The 16,253-nt window shown below is 37.6% G+C and overlaps 8 protein-coding genes across 8 annotated transcripts; 2 read left to right on the top strand and 6 right to left on the bottom strand.

Annotated features, from left to right (window-relative positions):
• Window positions 1–687: 687 nt before the first annotated feature.
• RHIMIDRAFT_247685 (uncharacterized protein) lies at window positions 688–1,071 on the bottom strand (the record flags this gene model as incomplete). Its single annotated transcript, XM_023610435.1, has 1 exon — window positions 688–1,071. The coding sequence occupies one exon, from the start codon at window positions 1,069–1,071 to the stop codon at window positions 688–690; it is 384 nt and encodes a 127-aa protein (XP_023462232.1).
• Window positions 1,072–1,655: 584 nt separating this feature from the next.
• RHIMIDRAFT_73598 (pyrroline-5-carboxylate reductase) lies at window positions 1,656–2,723 on the top strand. Its single transcript, XM_023615622.1, has 2 exons — window positions 1,656–2,326; window positions 2,379–2,723. The coding sequence occupies exons 1-2, from the start codon at window positions 1,693–1,695 to the stop codon at window positions 2,642–2,644; spliced, it is 900 nt and encodes a 299-aa protein (XP_023462231.1). The 5' UTR covers window positions 1,656–1,692; the 3' UTR covers window positions 2,645–2,723.
• On the bottom strand, window positions 2,528–3,181 carry RHIMIDRAFT_73585 (replication factor A protein 3). The gene is made up of 4 exons (XM_023615621.1): window positions 3,063–3,181; window positions 2,948–3,013; window positions 2,788–2,887; window positions 2,528–2,723 (listed from the first exon to the last, which is right to left on the bottom strand). The coding sequence occupies exons 1-4, from the start codon at window positions 3,147–3,149 to the stop codon at window positions 2,662–2,664; spliced, it is 315 nt and encodes a 104-aa protein (XP_023462230.1). The 5' UTR covers window positions 3,150–3,181; the 3' UTR covers window positions 2,528–2,661.
• Window position 3,182: 1 nt separating this feature from the next.
• RHIMIDRAFT_73572 (uncharacterized protein) lies at window positions 3,183–5,280 on the bottom strand. The gene is made up of 4 exons (XM_023615620.1): window positions 4,693–5,280; window positions 4,391–4,641; window positions 3,975–4,322; window positions 3,183–3,913 (listed from the first exon to the last, which is right to left on the bottom strand). Exons 1-4 carry the CDS (start codon window positions 5,006–5,008, stop codon window positions 3,284–3,286), a joined length of 1,545 nt encoding a protein of 514 aa, XP_023462229.1. The 5' UTR covers window positions 5,009–5,280; the 3' UTR covers window positions 3,183–3,283.
• A 2,312-nt stretch (window positions 5,281–7,592) lies between these two features.
• RHIMIDRAFT_268681 (adenine nucleotide alpha hydrolases-like protein) lies at window positions 7,593–9,006 on the bottom strand. Its single transcript, XM_023612082.1, has 3 exons — window positions 8,419–9,006; window positions 8,207–8,348; window positions 7,593–8,152 (listed from the first exon to the last, which is right to left on the bottom strand). Exons 1-3 carry the CDS (start codon window positions 8,798–8,800, stop codon window positions 8,014–8,016), a joined length of 663 nt encoding a protein of 220 aa, XP_023462228.1. The 5' UTR covers window positions 8,801–9,006; the 3' UTR covers window positions 7,593–8,013.
• A 68-nt stretch (window positions 9,007–9,074) lies between these two features.
• On the top strand, window positions 9,075–11,303 carry RHIMIDRAFT_230836 (ERO1-domain-containing protein; the record flags this gene model as incomplete). Its single annotated transcript, XM_023607678.1, has 9 exons — window positions 9,075–9,126; window positions 9,418–9,602; window positions 9,654–9,770; window positions 9,820–9,903; window positions 9,954–10,019; window positions 10,077–10,547; window positions 10,603–10,857; window positions 10,912–11,066; window positions 11,117–11,303. The coding sequence occupies exons 2-9, from the start codon at window positions 9,435–9,437 to the stop codon at window positions 11,301–11,303; spliced, it is 1,503 nt and encodes a 500-aa protein (XP_023462227.1). The 5' UTR covers window positions 9,075–9,126; window positions 9,418–9,434.
• A 182-nt stretch (window positions 11,304–11,485) lies between these two features.
• On the bottom strand, window positions 11,486–13,403 carry RHIMIDRAFT_241533 (coproporphyrinogen III oxidase; the record flags this gene model as incomplete). The annotated part of the gene is made up of 14 exons (XM_023609605.1): window positions 11,486–11,584; window positions 11,707–11,793; window positions 11,836–11,878; window positions 11,942–11,991; window positions 12,055–12,122; window positions 12,181–12,374; window positions 12,422–12,486; window positions 12,536–12,555; window positions 12,606–12,822; window positions 12,875–12,886; window positions 12,934–13,011; window positions 13,068–13,078; window positions 13,129–13,295; window positions 13,351–13,403. 14 exons carry the CDS (start codon window positions 13,401–13,403, stop codon window positions 11,486–11,488), a joined length of 1,164 nt encoding a protein of 387 aa, XP_023462226.1.
• Window positions 13,404–13,505: 102 nt separating this feature from the next.
• RHIMIDRAFT_241532 (uncharacterized protein) lies at window positions 13,506–15,802 on the bottom strand (the record flags this gene model as incomplete). The annotated part of the gene is made up of 4 exons (XM_023609604.1): window positions 13,506–13,535; window positions 13,584–13,830; window positions 13,882–14,779; window positions 14,833–15,802. 4 exons carry the CDS (start codon window positions 15,800–15,802, stop codon window positions 13,506–13,508), a joined length of 2,145 nt encoding a protein of 714 aa, XP_023462225.1.
• Between the last annotated feature and the right edge of the window lie 451 nt (window positions 15,803–16,253).

The following is a 16,253-nucleotide window of genomic DNA, read 5'->3' as shown; positions in this document are numbered from 1 at the left end:
AAAGTTGGTTGAAATATCGATCGACATCCAAGATCTTGTGACAATTTTCCAAACATGCGGCAAGGTATTCGTGAAACCGTTCAACAATATTGATCGGCATCACCTGAGCCTAAATATCCCATTTCTTTGGACAAAGCACAAACAAACGATGAAGACCCTCTGTTGATACTAAACAGAAGATACAATACTCGGATTGAGATCTAGACGAGAGCTTTGTAATTGTGCGTTGACAATGAAGCTTGCCATGCACCAATCTGAACCATAAAGAGCTAGCTTCCAAAGGCATATCTATTCTCCAAAAACTTTTCCAAGCAGTTGATGATATTGCCAATTGGGCTGAACTGAGAAATCGTTTCTGAATAACTTGATGTCGAAACAATTTCGAACTATACTGAGGCCAGAAGGAGGACTGCGAAAAGCTTCAAGCAATGGCTTAAAATCTATATTATCTATAGGCTATCCATGAGTGGTAATATGATTCCATAGATTGCTTGTCAATCGGATAGTACGGCTATGTATATCACGAAGCAAATTTCTTGAGAGATTAGGGCGTCCCAGATGGTCCGGCGGTAGCATTGGCCAGAGACAAGCTAACACCTGATTGAAGGTGAAGATACCCTATTTTAGCTTGCCAATGTCGAGGCGAGGCAACCCAGTGCTCAGCTGAAATCTCATGGAACGCACATCTCATTTGATAATCTGATGCTGCTCTAAGAAGTGAGCCCATTCCGGCTGTGGTCGACCATTCAAAGAAAGAGCCTCTATTTTAATCATATTCAGCCTAGCATTAGATACATAATCATAGTTGGATAAATGGGTTTGGACGCGATTAAAGTCATTGAAAGATTGAAGCAATACACATACATCATCTGCATAAGCCAACACTTTGAGGGTTTCCGGAGAGTTGTATATCTCATTTCTTTCTTGAAATCCCGGAATAAGAGGAGCATACCCGATAATTGAACTGTCTTGGATAATATGGTATAGTAGCCCTTCCAAAGCAAAGTTGCAAAGAAGTGAAGACGAGGGATCATCTTGACGAAGTCCTCGTTCTTGATGTATGGCAGCCATAAAATGTCCATTAATATTAACACTTGTTTGATTCTGGAAGAATAAAGCACACAATGTGTTGATAAGAATTTGTGGGAAACCGAAGAATTCAAGAGTGTGTCTGAGATAAACTGGATGTACTCTATCGTAAGCTTTTTCTAGACCTAAAAAAAACCAACATCGGGAAGCTGTTTGACAGAAGCTTGCTCCATAGCAATGTTTAGGATCATCCCATTGTCACCAATAAAACGGCCAACTATAAACCCCATTTGAAAGCCATTTATGAGAGACGACGCAGCATCAGTTAATCTACTACTGATTATCTGTAAAAAAATTTTGGCATCATAGTTTATAAGAGAAACTGGACGCCAGTTTTTGAGTAAAGACAGGTCACCTTTCTTGGATCACAGACATACACATATATCATTCCAAGAGTCAGAAAAGACACCTGGATAAGGCTTCATGCGAATTTACTTTCTGAAAAGAGTGTAATTTGAGAGAATTGTCTGAATTTTAATTTGAATTGTGAGCAATAATGATGACGATTTATCGGACTGCGTCGCGGTAAAATGAAAGCTTTGACCATTTCTGACAACAGCTTTAAAAAGTCTCCCTTTTCTTTCTTCAATACAACATAAAGATATGACCTTATTATCAAGACTACAATCCATTTCATCCCATCTTCAAGGCAAAATAAGCACAAAGCCTATCATTTCATTCATTGGCGGAGGAAACATGACTGAAGCTATCTTGGCAGGACTACATTCAACTGGATATCCTTCTTCCAACTTGCGCTATTCTGAACCCTCAGAAGAAAGACGTGTCTATATGCAATCGAAATATCCTGATTTCTCTAGTACAGCAGATAACTTGATAGCAGCTGAAGGTGCAAATATAGTAATCTTATCTGTGAAACCCCAGGTGTTAAAATCAGTCGTCACTTCTATGGCATCCTTATTTAACAAAGATCCATCCATATTACTGGTGTCAATAGCAGCAGGCATAACAACAAGCGATATCAACAAGTGGATCAACTCAAAACATCCCGTATCTATTGTGAGATGTATGCCTAATACTCCTGCTTTAATAGGCGAAGGTGCTGTGGGTCTATATGCAACACATACTGTGAATAATGAACAACGAGAACTAACAGAAAGTATCATGAAATCTATTGCTAAGCAGATAGCTTGGATTACAGATGAATCACAAATGGATACCGTCACGGCAATCAGCGGAAGTGGTCCTGCGTATTTCTTTTTAATGATGGAAGCAATGGGTAAACATTCAGAGGCAATACCCATATTGTATAAACTTATGTTATTATATAGAAAATGCTGCAGTTGAGGCTGGTTTATCTCGAGATGTAGCAAAGGCACTCGTTATGCAAACATGTTTGGGAGCTGCTCGTATGGCCCAAGAATCCCAAGATGATTTAGCCACCTTACGTAAGAAGGTAACGTCTCCTAAAGGCACAACAGAGGCTGCTATTCAATCCTTGGAATCAAATCAATTCAAAAAGATCATATCTGATGCTGTCTTTGCTGCCCGTGATCGTGGAAAAGAATTGGCTGAACAATTGGGTAAAGAAGCATAAGCCATGTATTTATTATATTATTCAAACATTTCTGGACATCGTTGACCAAACTCTACCACTTTATTGGCCAAGTCGAGATCTATAATAAATAGATTTGTTTAATATATCATTGTTTATAATATCTATTTGTTGTTTATGTTTACCAAAGTTGTCTCCCATATTAGTCGTCTTGAACTCTCTTATAGTGAAATCTTGATCAACTTGTCCAATCACTTCAACATATTGTGTTCCCCATTGACTTTCCTATTTTTAAAAAAGTTATTCAATCTGAATCCCCCTTTCTTTTGATCTATAATGCTTTACACCATTCAAATGGACTAAAACTTGTCCATGATCTGATGCTTCTAATACTGCGGTATTTCCAGAAAACTACGCCATTGTTCAGTAATGACAAAGCCATACATGTCTTTATTATTACCGATGTAATCTTTCCAACCAGACGAACTGTCTTTCCAACATATTTTTCTCTTAACGCTGAATTAACTCTTGGTGTGGGCTTTTCCATTTTTATATATATATATATATATATATGCTGTTACTGAAAAAGGGAAAAGACGCGAAAAATAATAAAAAAAAGAGTTATTTAGAGAGGCGTTTCTGTCATGTATGATTGGTTAGAATTTTCTTTATTGCGGACGTTCAAACCAAATGAGGATATTCTTGTATGAGGTCTATGATTGTACTTCCAGCTAACCCATTTGCCCAACTAAACCATGCTCTTGTGTATTTACTTGGCTCATTGCTATTCATTGACTCACACATCAGACTATTTGCACTCTTGGCAACTTGCTTAACTAAATCGATAAGTTTTCGTATTTCATTCTCATTACTTGAAGTCTTGATCTGCATCAAGATACTCATAGGCCATACCATATCTTCCCCTGTATGAGGACTTCCGATGCCCTTGACGAACTTGCCTTCAAAGTACCATGGATTCCAATGAGAGAGCACGAGTCTTCTCGTGTTCTGATAGACAACGTCATTCTTTGTTGTAAATCCCAGATAAGGTAAGCTCAGCAAAGAGGGTAAGTTGGCATCGTCCATGATAAGTACTGAGCCATAGCAGTCAACTTCATAAGCATAGATTTGACCAAATACAGGATGTGTCACAACTCCATGCCGTTCCACTGCGATCTTGACAGTCTGTCCGATCTTGGATGCAATTTCTGCTAAATCTTTATATTCTTGCCGATAGCTTGCTTTTGTATAAACTCGAATGTGTTTGCTTAATCTTGTCAGTTCGACAGAAATATGAGCATTCGCTGGAATCTATTTTTTTTTTTTGGATTACATCATTTGTTATATTTGTATGCACGACGATGATCCTTACCAAGTATGGCAAGGTTGTGGCATCATCACTTGGTCTAAATGCGCTCTTGATCAGTCCACATTTTTTGCCTATGGCTCCTATACCAGATTGACCCAGGGTCTCTGTTGGTCTATCAGTATATCTCGTAAATCTATATCCTTGCTCTAGCGGCACTCGCTGTGGATCGTCTCGAACGGAGGTTGTTGATGTAGACGGCCAAGTATCTTTCATTTGATCTTGAAGTACTTGAAGCACTCTTGTAGCAGCATTCATCCAATCAGTCGATTCTAGTATACGCTCGATCTCACCTGTAGCATCCACATAGTCATTTGTCAACTTGAAGAAATGACTGATAGAGTCCAGCTCATACTGCAAAAAAAAATATAAAACGATAAATGACGACTGTCCTTTCTTTTTATTCTTTTTTTTTTTTTTACCTTGGATTCCCACACTATGGTCGGATCATAAGCAGGTGTGACCTTGTCCGTAGTCGAACCCTTCCGTGGGTTCTCAACTGGTGGAGCATACCAAGGACGAAGAAAAGCGTTTGCATAAGGATCATAGTCGAGATAACTTGCCTGAACCTGAATTACGCCAAATATTAGATCCTTTAGCCCCGGGTCTTCATTTACAAATCTAATATAAGGAGATATTTGGTTGGTAGAATCGCGTATCCACATGGCTGGTACTAGTTATATCCTTTAATAATGAACATACAAAGAATATTTAATTTACGTACTGTCGCCTGTGATCAGAAATGTCCTCGGATCCGTGCTATTATAATTGAACCATTCTACGGTGGTATCCAAAGTGTTGGGTAGACAATTTTGTAGTAACACGTACAGGTCCTTGTCTTTCATCTGGGACTCGGTCTTGGTCAAGAATTGCTCAACGGCTGGACTTGTATACTTGCGATGCTCAGGTCTGACGAGCGAGAGGCCATAATGGGTTGGTACATATGGAGGCTGTAGTTTGTGTGGAAAGTAGCGATACAGCAACACCAGGTTGACGAGAATAATAAAGTATAGAATAAGTAGTTTTGCAATGGTACTCATATTAAACAAGAAACGAGAAAAGGAAAGGGAGAAAAGGTAATAATGAAATTATAGGATGTGCATTGAAATTGATCACGCGTGCATCAAAGAGGGAACACAGTGCGGCATAATTAGTTAGTGCAGGTGATCCTCCGCAATGAATAAAAGGCACTAAATCCATTTAAAAATATTTTACAGTGTCCACAGGCTCAATTTGCGCGAGTTCATGTTGGATATTGACGGCTTTTCAGCATGAAATAAAGCGTCATTTTCAGCCCAATCTTTGGTTTACAGTTTCCTTGTCATATAGCTCATTAGAGCTGCAGGTAGAATCCTCGAGCTTATTTTCAATAATCGCATTGCTAAAAAAAAGCTCTTATTCAGCATGTCAGCCTGATAAACCACATTACATTCATATATAGACTATGGTGCTAAACTTAGAAGAATGAATAGTAATAAATTAACAGTTTAATAGTTTTTCACCACTTTTGGAATCCGTCTGGTACTTGTCGCCATTTTAACTCCTATTTATTAAAATACAGTGAGGGTACCTTTGGACGAAACAATGAGCGCTTTGTCAGTTTTGAGTAAAGAGCATGACAAAGTATTAGGGGAGACCTACTTTGGAACCGATGATAATACCCATGTCTCTTTACTTGACTTTGTCAATCCTGTTCTTGTTCGATTAAATGAGAACAAGCATAAGGGTGAAGTGGCCGAAGAAGGCCCACAAAGCCCTAGCTCTTAGTTTTAGTATTATTTTTTTAATATAGTAGCAACAAACTATTAAAGTTTATTAGCAAAGTTGTAAAAGATAATGATTTATTTACTAATAATGTTAAACTACTGAAAGAAAATTTAAGTCATGTACACCAAACAATACTGAAATGTTTGTGGTAAATAGAAAGGATGTTTACAGCTCATGCGTTCTAAAGTGTAGTATATATCACAGTTACTCAGCTAGAGTTTGCAGCTGGGGTGTGAAAAGAGATAAAAGGTAAAATAGTTGCGAATAACTGGCTAGAAGTTATACTATAAGTCTGTGTAAAAATAAAAACAATGTATATTTGATAAAAGCTCGTTTAGAAAGTATTGGTAGTTTTGGATTATTAGACTACTAGAATTTTTCTCTTGCTAAACACCAATTGGACAATAATAGAAGATCCAGAACCAGACATAATGAAACATCTTCACCTAGAAAAAAAATATAGTGTAGCATGTCTAGCAAATCAGTTGCACTTTACCGTCTAATTTTTTTAACGCAAAGTAAAAGAGAAAGATGACAACTTCCCACTCCCAGCTGGGGACAACTACGAGAGCTATCAAGCAGCCGGCGAATTTCTCCGACGAAGGGCAGGGTTCATGTGTACAAGATCAACGTGTTTCTTTTACTTGCGTGGTTACCTTCATAGATTCATTAAAGATTTTGAGATGGAAGAAGAAAAAAAAAAGATAAACGCCTACGTCATCGGGATTTAAAAATAAGCATCGAAGTTAACAATAAATTTAACACAGGATTTTAATCTTAACTGGGAAACTTGGAACAAAGTGAATTTTTATTTTGGATGAAATACGTAAGAAAAGATAACATATAGTGGTAACATTTAACTTAAGCCTAGTTCTTTATTAATACACCTATACCAGAAAGCTTCAGCATGTCTAACCCAATTTTGGCAGTCCTAAACAGCAACTGATCCGCAAGCTGCAGGAAGGCGAGATATCAAAGTATCTGCTTTATCAAGTGTGTTTCTCTTGATGTTACTCTTTATTTTTGATCAGCATTCTTCGATCAGGTTCAAAAAAGGAGAGTAAGGGGACATGAACAAAGGTTTATACCCTCTCTTATTGGTAACATCAACAACAAACGCAGGGTGGTGAATTCTGCAGTTATCCATTACTATAAAAAATCCTTTTTTGTCGTGCCTATCAAGTGTGTACATTACTCTTTCCATAAATTTGACAATTTGATACGCCGTGGTTCCCTTTTTTTAAAGGCTTTTTCTTTTCAGGATCTTTTGCATTTCTTTTTTTGCTGGCAGGGTTCTCATACTCTTGTTCCAGCTTTTCTGCATCCGTCTTTGTTAAAGGCTCAACTTTTGAAAAGTTGACAGTTTCAAAATACGCAATGCATCCAACAATATTGATATTAGCATCTCTTTGTTTGTGAACAGTTACATTTGCTGGTTCTCCCGCTTTAGACCAAGCTCGTCCTCTTATCATATGCGTATTAAAGCCTGCCTCATTTACAAATTATAAACCATTCGCGTATCTGGCTTTGTTATAAAAATATATTAAAAAAGCATTTAGAGAAAGAGTATTTGTTTGACAACGAAATTGTACCAACATATTCAGAATGTAATCATGCAGTGAAGTTCTGGAGTCCACTGTTAGAAAAGGCATTCAAAAAATCTAGAATTGTGCCTCACTGGTACGTTGATCCGTTATTTATTATATAAATTGCTCATTTACTATTATACTTTAGGGGTGATACCAAGCTCGATTATTTGACCCCACCCGGTATTCATGTGAAAATGGATTCGCGTCTGAGTGCCATTGAATGCCGTTTCTAATTCAGTCTTTGTTGCCTCAGATGTGGCACTATGCTCTCTGAGCTGCGCTTTTTTATTCGTGGTTTTAAATTAATAACAATAAAATACAAAGTTTTCATAGCTTTCTAACCGCATTGTTCTATTCTTTCTTGACTTGTGGGCTGCTTTCGATGCTAGACGGGCCTTCGACGTCAAGGGGCAATACCGCATATTTCGCCTCCATTTCGCCAACTGTATGAGCCGTGAGCACTGTATCAACGCCATCTACTCAGATCTATAAAGCATAGTACCCCCACTTTCAAATCTTTACAGGTCATTTCATCACTTTGTATACTCTCAGTTAACGAATAGGATAACCTTTCGATCCGTTTTGCATTGCCGAAAACACATAAAAAGTTTAAAAATAGCAAGGGTGAATGATATTAAAATAAAGAGAATCTATTTACTATATCTATGTTTAAATACAAATTGTGTGTATTACTTTTTAGATACACATGTTCTGCCATTACGTTCATGCAATTCATTCTCTAATTGACAAGCATGTCTATATCCACCTTTTTCATCTACCAAATCAGGGTTTGGATGGGTATTTTCCATACTACCTAATGAAGTATAGCTAATATCTAACAGTCAGATCTATTTCTCTATACATATGACTATTCCTAGTTACCCATGATCATAAAGTGAGCAATAAGGAACACCAAGTAAAAGTAGAAAATCCCAAATGTCTTTATAACTCCAGTCAATAATCGGTTGAACACGCATAAATTCTGGCCATCCTTTATCCGTCTTGTCAAAACAAGTTAAATTTTCTAGAAATCACCAAAATTGGCCCATATGATTTAGTTTTGCCTCCCCCTTGAAATCCCCCCTCTTATTTACCCGCATAAGGATCCGTTCTTCTGATGCCTACAAAAATGGCGCATGGCCTCGGTTTAGTTTGATCCAAATACTGCTGAAGTGCTGGCTTCATTGGTCCTGGTATATAAACGCAATCGAGACCATATCGTCTGATGCAAACCTTGACAAAGGCATCCACATGAGGAAACGGGTTTGGATAAGTAACAAAGACAGTTTTGATTGGTATTTGGCTGTGACCTAATCGAGATAGAACTGCTGCTACCAAGTGTAATAGAACAGTGCAGTCTTTTCCTCCATTGAAAGATAATGAAGTAGTTTCTATACTATAAACGTATGTGTGAGCCCTTTTTTTCTCATTGCGAACTAGTGGTATTCCCCATATATATCTACTGTCTCTACCCATAGTTTTTATATGCTCTTTCGATAGTTGTCAGTGCCTCCCTTACGTTATGCCCTAATGTAGTATCTGTCTCGGCAAGTTTATACACAGTATCTTGTATATATTTAAAGTCATATTTCTCTGTTGTCATAAAATGAGGATCAACTTTTTGATGTGTGCAGCCATTATTGAGAGATTCCACAGGCAAATTAGAAATCACCATAATAAATAAATAAAAAAAAAAAAAAAGAATTGACTAAGCAGAAAAGGAAAAAAGACAGAGTTTATATGTGCGTGTGTGCGTGTGCGTGTGTGTGTGTCTGTGCTTTAAAATAATCTCTCTCATTTTTTTTGCAACATGAATCCAATTTGAGTTGTACATAAAAAAAAGAGAGATATGAATAAGACTAGTCAATCAAAAAAGCCAATGTCAAACATACCTTCTTTTCTTTAAAGAACTTATAGTAAAACATCTTAAAGAAGTAAAACTTTGCTCATTGGTCTTTATAAAAAAGTCACCTTATATATGCACTGTTGAGTTTTACAGTCACCGAATAAAATGTGTGATTGTAGAACTGCCACGTTTCAAGCAGTAATAAAATCAGAGCATAATTAATAATTATTTCCTTTCCGCCCTTTTTCCTCTTTTCTCTTTAAAATGAAAAGTGGATATTTACTCTATGCATTATCCGTAGCAGCTTTTGCTATTACGCCTACACTTCAATCATCTTCGGCCAAGGGACCACAGCGCCCTTTACAGGATCCACAGCCTGTCAAGTTTGTTCAAAATGTGCTGTCACCAAACAATGGTGAAGGATATTGTAGTGTAAGTAATATGACCATAGCAAAAATCGAATGTTGATCCATATGTTATCAGCCAAGTGGACAGATCAAGGATACTTGCTGTGATTATAAAAGTATTGAAGGGATTCAAAGTGATGTATTTAGCAAGATTCAAAACTTGGTAAAGACAAAATTCTTTAGATATTACAGAGTAAGTTCATCCATCTTGGCAATCATGACATGTTTTTAACACAACATAGGCTGATCTATGGAAAGATTGTCCCTTTTGGAACGAAGATGCTCTTTGTACCAATCGTGATTGTTCTGTAGCAACTATTGATGAGGTACATATAATATACAGTTTTTATTGTTAATTGTTAATTTATGGATACAGGAGGTATTACCAGTAGAGTGGAGAAAGGCAGCACTGAGCGCAATTCAATTACCAGCAGCAGGCTCGGTAAGGGAAAAAGACTTTATTTACAATGATAGATGTTTATGCAAAAAAAAAAAATAGCTCTCTCCTTTCCAAAAATGTACATATAAAGACCAGGACTTTTGTCTGGTCGATGATAACCTGGACTCCGATAGCGTAGTTTACATTGACCTAACAGAAAACCCTGAGCGATTCACAGGATACGCTGGCGCATCAGCTGCCCGTGTATGGAAGGCGATTTACGAAGAAAACTGCTTCAATATTGTCCACCGCATGACGGAAGGTTGTGAGACCTGTAACAATATCATGAACTTGGGTCAGCCTAGGTTGAAAACAGGAAAGCCTGTGAATCCCTTTGCTCAGGTACCAAAGAATAAGGCTCAATTGAACCAGTTTCTGAATGACCTCGCTGAGGAGTCAGATGGAGGTGAAGATAGTGATGATGAGGTGTGTTTGGAGAAACGTGTGTATTATCGCTTAATATCTGGGTTACACTCTTCCATATCTATTCATATCTGTGATGAATGGTTTAATCGCGAAACAGGTGTTTGGGTAAGGAAAACAAGTTCCCAAAAAGATATCCGTTTGACCTGCCCCCTCTTTTTAGGAACCTAATCTTGATTGCTTTGTCAATCGTATCGGATCTCATCCTGAACGTCTTCAAAATGTGTATTTTACTTATGCCCTTCTCTTGAGAGCCGTTAACAAGATGGGACCCTACCTCGAACACTATCCATTCAAGACAGGAAGTGAAAAGGAAGATGCTATTGTGAGACATCAAGTACAGGACTTGATCAAGAGTACTACCTCGTGTCCACCCACTTTTGATGAGAAATCCATGTTTAATGGTCCTGAAGCTCAAGTAAGTGGATCAGCGAGGTATTGTTTGTCTCTTTTTTTGACTTTTTCTTTATAGATTCTGAAGCAAGAATTCAAAGATCATTTCCGAAATGTTTCTAGAATTATGGATTGTGTTGGTTGCGAAAAATGTAGACTCTGGGGCAAGCTTCAGACTGTAGGTTTAGGCACTGCTTTGAAAGTTCTCTTTTCTTATGAAGACAACACACTGGAGTAAGTTTATTTGTTATGAATGCAGCATAAACTCATTTTTTTTTTACTAGTCCCATCGAGAACCCTGATCTTTTTGAGAGAAGTGAAATCGTAGCACTTTTCAATACGTTTAATAGATTATCTGAAAGTTTACATGCTATTCAAAAGTTTAGAACGATTTACATGAAGCAGATGGCACCCAAGGTAAGCGTTTGTTTGTTACAATTGAATGTTGTATCGCTTACTATAAGTTTATAGGAAATATCTGGTTATAAACGCATTTTAAATCATATTGAACCATTCGTCAAAAAGTCATTAAGCCAACTCAAGTCATGGAATATACCAGTCCCTCGTTACATAGAATCACTTGTTACAGATGCATTCACCAATTGATAATAAATATCTTTAATTGGTTTCCAACAATCGAGGTAGTATATAGTCTATTCTTTCAAGACCTGCCTCTGTGGGCCGTATGCCTCCTCCATCTTTCCATTGTGGTAAAAGTTCATGAGGAATATAGGTGTGTGCTCTATCATCCACTAGTTTCTGTTCATCTATCAAAAAACCTGCTTTCAGAAACATGTTGAGCTGCTCTTTGTTTAGAAACTGACTGTACTATAAGTGCCCCGTGGATTTATATATATATATATATCATCATTACCTCTTCGACAGACTTTCCGCCAGTCAGCTCTCTGAACCTCGATCTAGGTATGCCCATACGTGTACGAAGTCCAAAAACGATCAATTCCTAAAAATGTTAGTATAAATTATACTTGATGTTTCAACTTACCTCAGCCATCGTATCAAAAGGGATTGGGATTATTTTGCGTAGTCTATGTAAAATGATCAACATTTTTTTCTTCTCTCTTGTCGAAAAAGATGAGATATCACGTTACCCTTCTCCATCACTTTCACATAATGCCATATATTTATCTGGATGAAATTCCTATAGAAAGGGCTCAATAACTATTATGTTTTCCCCTCTTTTTACTTTTTCTCTTTAACTTACACCAAATGTTCTCACTCGTTGATTTTCAGACACATCTGTTAGTCTTCCGTGAGCGCCAGGCCCGATACCTATAAAAAGATGTCAGACAAAATATCTCTCGGCAGCGATCAAAAAGCTCTTTTTTACCAAGATAATCGATACCCTGCCAATACGAAAAGTTATGACGACTGATTGCCTTTTGGGTTTTGGCGAAGCTGGATACTTCATAGTGGGAGTAGCCAAATGCTTCACATTGTCTCACCGTTTCCTCATACATGTCGGCTGATAGATCATGATCAGGCATGGCTGGGACCAGTCCTTTCAGGTACTGTTTGTGTAGTCTACATACAATAAGTATACCAGTTCCCCTAAACGACTTGCAACTTACGGTGTGCTCCTTTCCATAGACAGTTGATATAACGATAAATGGTCCCCTGCTATCGTCAAAGCATCCTGTTTCCCCCTTTGTATGAGTCCTAGTTTATTATTTCGAATAGTTTACCTTTAGTTCATTCTTCCACTCTAAAAACAACAAGTGAGTAAAGTATCACAACCCTTTTTCATATAAATACCATCCAACGTTTGGCCCGGGCGTGCAAAGATAAGATCAAATGAAACTCGATCTGATCCAAATATCCGTTTTGCAGCTTCTAGAGCACTCAATGCTTCTTTTGCCGAATGATCCCTTCCAAGCATCTTCAAGTGTTTTTGATTGAATGTCTGTATGCCCAACGATAATCTATTGATGCCTATTTGTTTAAATTGTTCAAGCTTGTCTTTCTCTGCAGACTTTTTTTTATATTAATACAACTCGCTTTCTATACCAAAAAAGTTGGCTTACAGTTGGATTTGCCTATAAGTTACATTAGATATAAACATATATACATAGACAATACATACCTCCAATGTGATTTCAGTCTCTTTGGTTAAACCGATATGTTTATCAAGTGTACTTAAAAGTGAACTCACGACTACGGGCTCAAGTGGGGAACTATTCTTAATCACTTTTTTACAAATATTGATGAGTTATTTACCTGTGCTAAGCCTAATGGAAAAGTGTTTAGACAAGGGACAAACATAGCAAGCACTTCTTACTGGGTGTGCCTCCTCCAAAATAAACCGAATGAATCTTTTTATGCTTGAGTTGAAATCTCGTATTGTTTAAAAAGTAGCCAAGTTCTGTCTTCATGGCTGCCAATAGTCGCTCATGAGGTGGATCGCGAGGATTGACATATTTATTAAAGTTACAATATGTACATTTGCTATAATAATGAGATCAGCTCACACTAGATCTCTTTTTTTTTTTTTTCTCTTCACCTTTCACAAAAAGGCCAATGAATATAAACGGAAAATAGTTTACTGTTTCTCATTAAAATGAATGAAAGAAAAAAGAAAAAGAAATACAAATTATTTATATATGTAAAAGAACGCATATTGTACAAAAAGTCTATAAAACATTACGATATTAAGGCTTATAAAGTAATAACACTTGGATCACCATTCTACATAACAAAGTTAGTAAACAATCGATCCTATATGACACTACTTACAAATGGGTGACGCCATCCACATTGAAATTCATTCTTTTTATAAACTCGGTCCTCACTTGTAGAGGTATTATAGCCAATATGATACATCAATAAAGTTTTGCTTGTCACCAATGAATCAGCACAAGCAGAGCACTCTGGTAAATGACCCAAAAGACATTGCTGAATGATGATATCTGGTGGCATATGTGCGTATTTCAACAACAGCTGAGATGTCAAACGAGCTAACTCTGGTTTAAGAAATAGACCACTGAAAAAAGATGAGCAAAAAAGGAATAGATTGGGTGTCTTTTTTTTTTACCTTCCACCTGTGCCTACAAAAATACCACAATGATTGGGAGCCATCTTTTGTGCTGTATAGATCACTTTTTCAATTTCATGCCACTCGCGAGGTCCACAAACAGGGAAATCGTCTTCCATAAGTGCATAATAGGTGCTTTCGAATCTATCTGTGGCCAAGGTAAGCGCCTTGGAGACATGAAGCCGTTGGTTGAGCTCGTTTCCTTCTTCACGAATCCATTTGAGATACTTTTGACCCTTGACTGTATCTGAGAAATGAGCCTTGGCGACGTCAAATTGAGAGTGATTTGAAAAGTGAGTATAGACGATGGCCTGCATACGGTGATAGGGAGAATGAGCAGGCGGATTCTCTGGCCAGTTGGCCAAGTAAGACTCGAGCGTCCTGGTGAGGTAAGCGGGATCACCACGACGAGGTGCTGTCATGAACACAAAGGTGAACAAATACCTGTCCTGGGATACCGTGTTTAATTCAGCGGGTGTCACCTTCACTTCACGTGTGTAATATGCATTCCAGGCCATGAGAATAGGTACTGTAATAGTCACGACCAATGCACACTTCTTGATGGCCGAGAGAATAAGACGCCAGAGAGGCGTACGTCGGTAATGCTCGAGCGTGATAAACTCGGTCATGTCCTTGACCTTGCCAGAATCTTCACGCTTCTCAAATGCCAGAAAGGCTTGAAGAATTACAGTGATGATGAAGCCAGTGAGAAGACCAGAGAGAGACCACCAGAGGATGTTCTTACTTGTGTAATTGACAAGGGACATCATCAGCTGCAGGGTCACTTTGCGCACGGTCAATTTATGGTTTGATTCTTCATGTCCGTAAATCAGGATATATTTGTCGTTGATGCTGAGAGATTGAACAACGACGAGCGCAAAAAGAAAGGGAGCAAGGCCTACAATGATAACATGAGATTGAGGTTATATATATAAAACAACAAACTTTTACCTTGATTGCATTCATGAATGGCATTACTAAAAAACAAAGAAGGCACTGCCCATCCTGTGGATTTAGTAAACAGGTATCCCAGGGCAATTCTGAGAGCGGACACGGTAGTAAAGAGGGTGATTAACAATTGCACAAATCGACGTGTACCACCAACCATATGAGCCAATGATTCTTCAAATAAACCGATGACCAAGATGTTCCAACCGTATAGGACTATACTGGGTAATGTCCAGTCCACCAGAAAGGGTGACAGGAGCAAGCTTTTGATACTGGATCTGTAAATAACAAACGAGGGTGCAGCGCATGAGAGATGAATGATATTTAAAAAGTTGAGAGTGGATACAAATAAGGCTATCAAAATCATGTATCTTGTCACAATAGGAAGTGGCCACAGACATAATAGTTTTTGCGATTTCCTCTTGTTTCTCTCTTCCTCTGGTCTGATGGATGGATATTTACGTAAAGATGAAAACGAAGGTTGTCTGGCTCTATGATGACGTATATTGTATTTTGAATTTCTTCGTGTGTGTGTTTTAGGGATCAATGGTGGATTCGAAGGTGAAGAAGCTGAGGAAGTCGCGGAATGTTTATTAAATATTCTTGGAGTCTTTAATGGTTTTGTAAAAAAAGAGCTGTGGTATTTGGACTTCTTTTGTTGATCTTGTTTTTGTACGTCAATGGCTATATGACCATTTTCTTTATTTGGATTAGAAGTGATGGATGTCTTGGTATCGTTGTCGGCTGTATGTGTTGCATCATCGTCATCACTGATATTAGTATTAGTTGTATTATCATTATTATTATGAGTGTTGGTATCATTAGAATTAGTGGTTGTAATAATAGTAATAGTCGTGTTGGTAGATGGCGTGTCTATTGATGAATCAAGATGAGATTCGGTGTCTCTTGAAGGAGATGTCACTGGCTGATTCGATCTTGTCACTTCTTGCACAAGTCTAACAGAGCCAAACATTTTAAACAAGGAGTCTCTCATTTCCTAAATATATCAATTTCTGATGTTTCCTAATAATTATAAGCTTAATTTATTTTTATTTCCTGTATGTGTGTCTTTCTACCTTTTTCTCTCTCTTTTTTTTGCTTTCCTTTTCTTTAAAAAGCAAAAAAAAAGAATAAAACGTAAATGAAGAAAAGGGGGCAAAGAAGAAAGAAGAAAAAAAGGGGGGAAGAAGCGAGAGGGAAAAGAAAGGGGAGAGAGATGATATAATCGCAAAAAAAAAAAAAAAGGCTAAGAGAGAGCTTAAAATTAGCTTGTTTTTAATTTTTTATAGAAGCACAGCCAGATACCCAAATAGAGTTAAAAGAAGGCTGGTAAATTTTATAATTTTGTTTCCGATCGACACCATTTTCTAAATTTGGCTCAGTTACCAATTAAAACCGTAGCCATGTCCATGATTTATACACAC

This window comes from Rhizopus microsporus (assembly GCF_002708625.1).
Source record: "Rhizopus microsporus ATCC 52813 unplaced genomic scaffold scaffold_23, whole genome shotgun sequence".
Classification (NCBI taxonomy): domain Eukaryota; kingdom Fungi; phylum Mucoromycota; class Mucoromycetes; order Mucorales; family Rhizopodaceae; genus Rhizopus; species Rhizopus microsporus.
The sequence above is the reverse complement of the archived record's forward strand: the minus strand, read 5'-3'. Positions and strand labels throughout refer to the sequence as shown.

Bases quoted from the DNA above. Each gene is read 5' to 3' on its own strand.
- RHIMIDRAFT_73598 (XM_023615622.1), top strand. From the start codon at position 1,693: ATGACCTTATTATCAAGACTACAATCCATTTCATCCCATCTTCAAGGC. The intron at 2,327-2,378 runs GTAAACATTCAG...GTTATTATATAG, and splicing joins TTTAATGATGGAAGCAATGG to AAAATGCTGCAGTTGAGGCT.
- RHIMIDRAFT_73585 (XM_023615621.1), bottom strand. From the start codon at position 3,149: ATGGAAAAGCCCACACCAAGAGTTAATTCAGCGTTAAGAGAAAAATAT. The intron at 3,014-3,062 runs GTAATAATAAAG...ACAATGGCGTAG, and splicing joins TGGTTGGAAAGATTACATCG to TTTTCTGGAAATACCGCAGT. The intron at 2,724-2,787 runs GTAAACATAAAC...TATTTATTATAG, and splicing joins TAATATGGGAGACAACTTTG to ATCTCGACTTGGCCAATAAA.
- RHIMIDRAFT_73572 (XM_023615620.1), bottom strand. From the start codon at position 5,008: ATGAGTACCATTGCAAAACTACTTATTCTATACTTTATTATTCTCGTC. The intron at 4,642-4,692 runs GTACGTAAATTA...GGATATAACTAG, and splicing joins ATTTCTGATCACAGGCGACA to TACCAGCCATGTGGATACGC. The intron at 3,914-3,974 runs GTAAGGATCATC...AAAAAAAAATAG, and splicing joins CCACAACCTTGCCATACTTG to ATTCCAGCGAATGCTCATAT.
- RHIMIDRAFT_268681 (XM_023612082.1), bottom strand. From the start codon at position 8,800: ATGGGTAGAGACAGTAGATATATATGGGGAATACCACTAGTTCGCAAT. The intron at 8,349-8,418 runs GTAAATAAGAGG...GGTGATTTCTAG, and splicing joins AAGAACGGATCCTTATGCGG to AAAATTTAACTTGTTTTGAC. The intron at 8,153-8,206 runs GTAACTAGGAAT...GTTAGATATTAG, and splicing joins TGCTCACTTTATGATCATGG to CTATACTTCATTAGGTAGTA.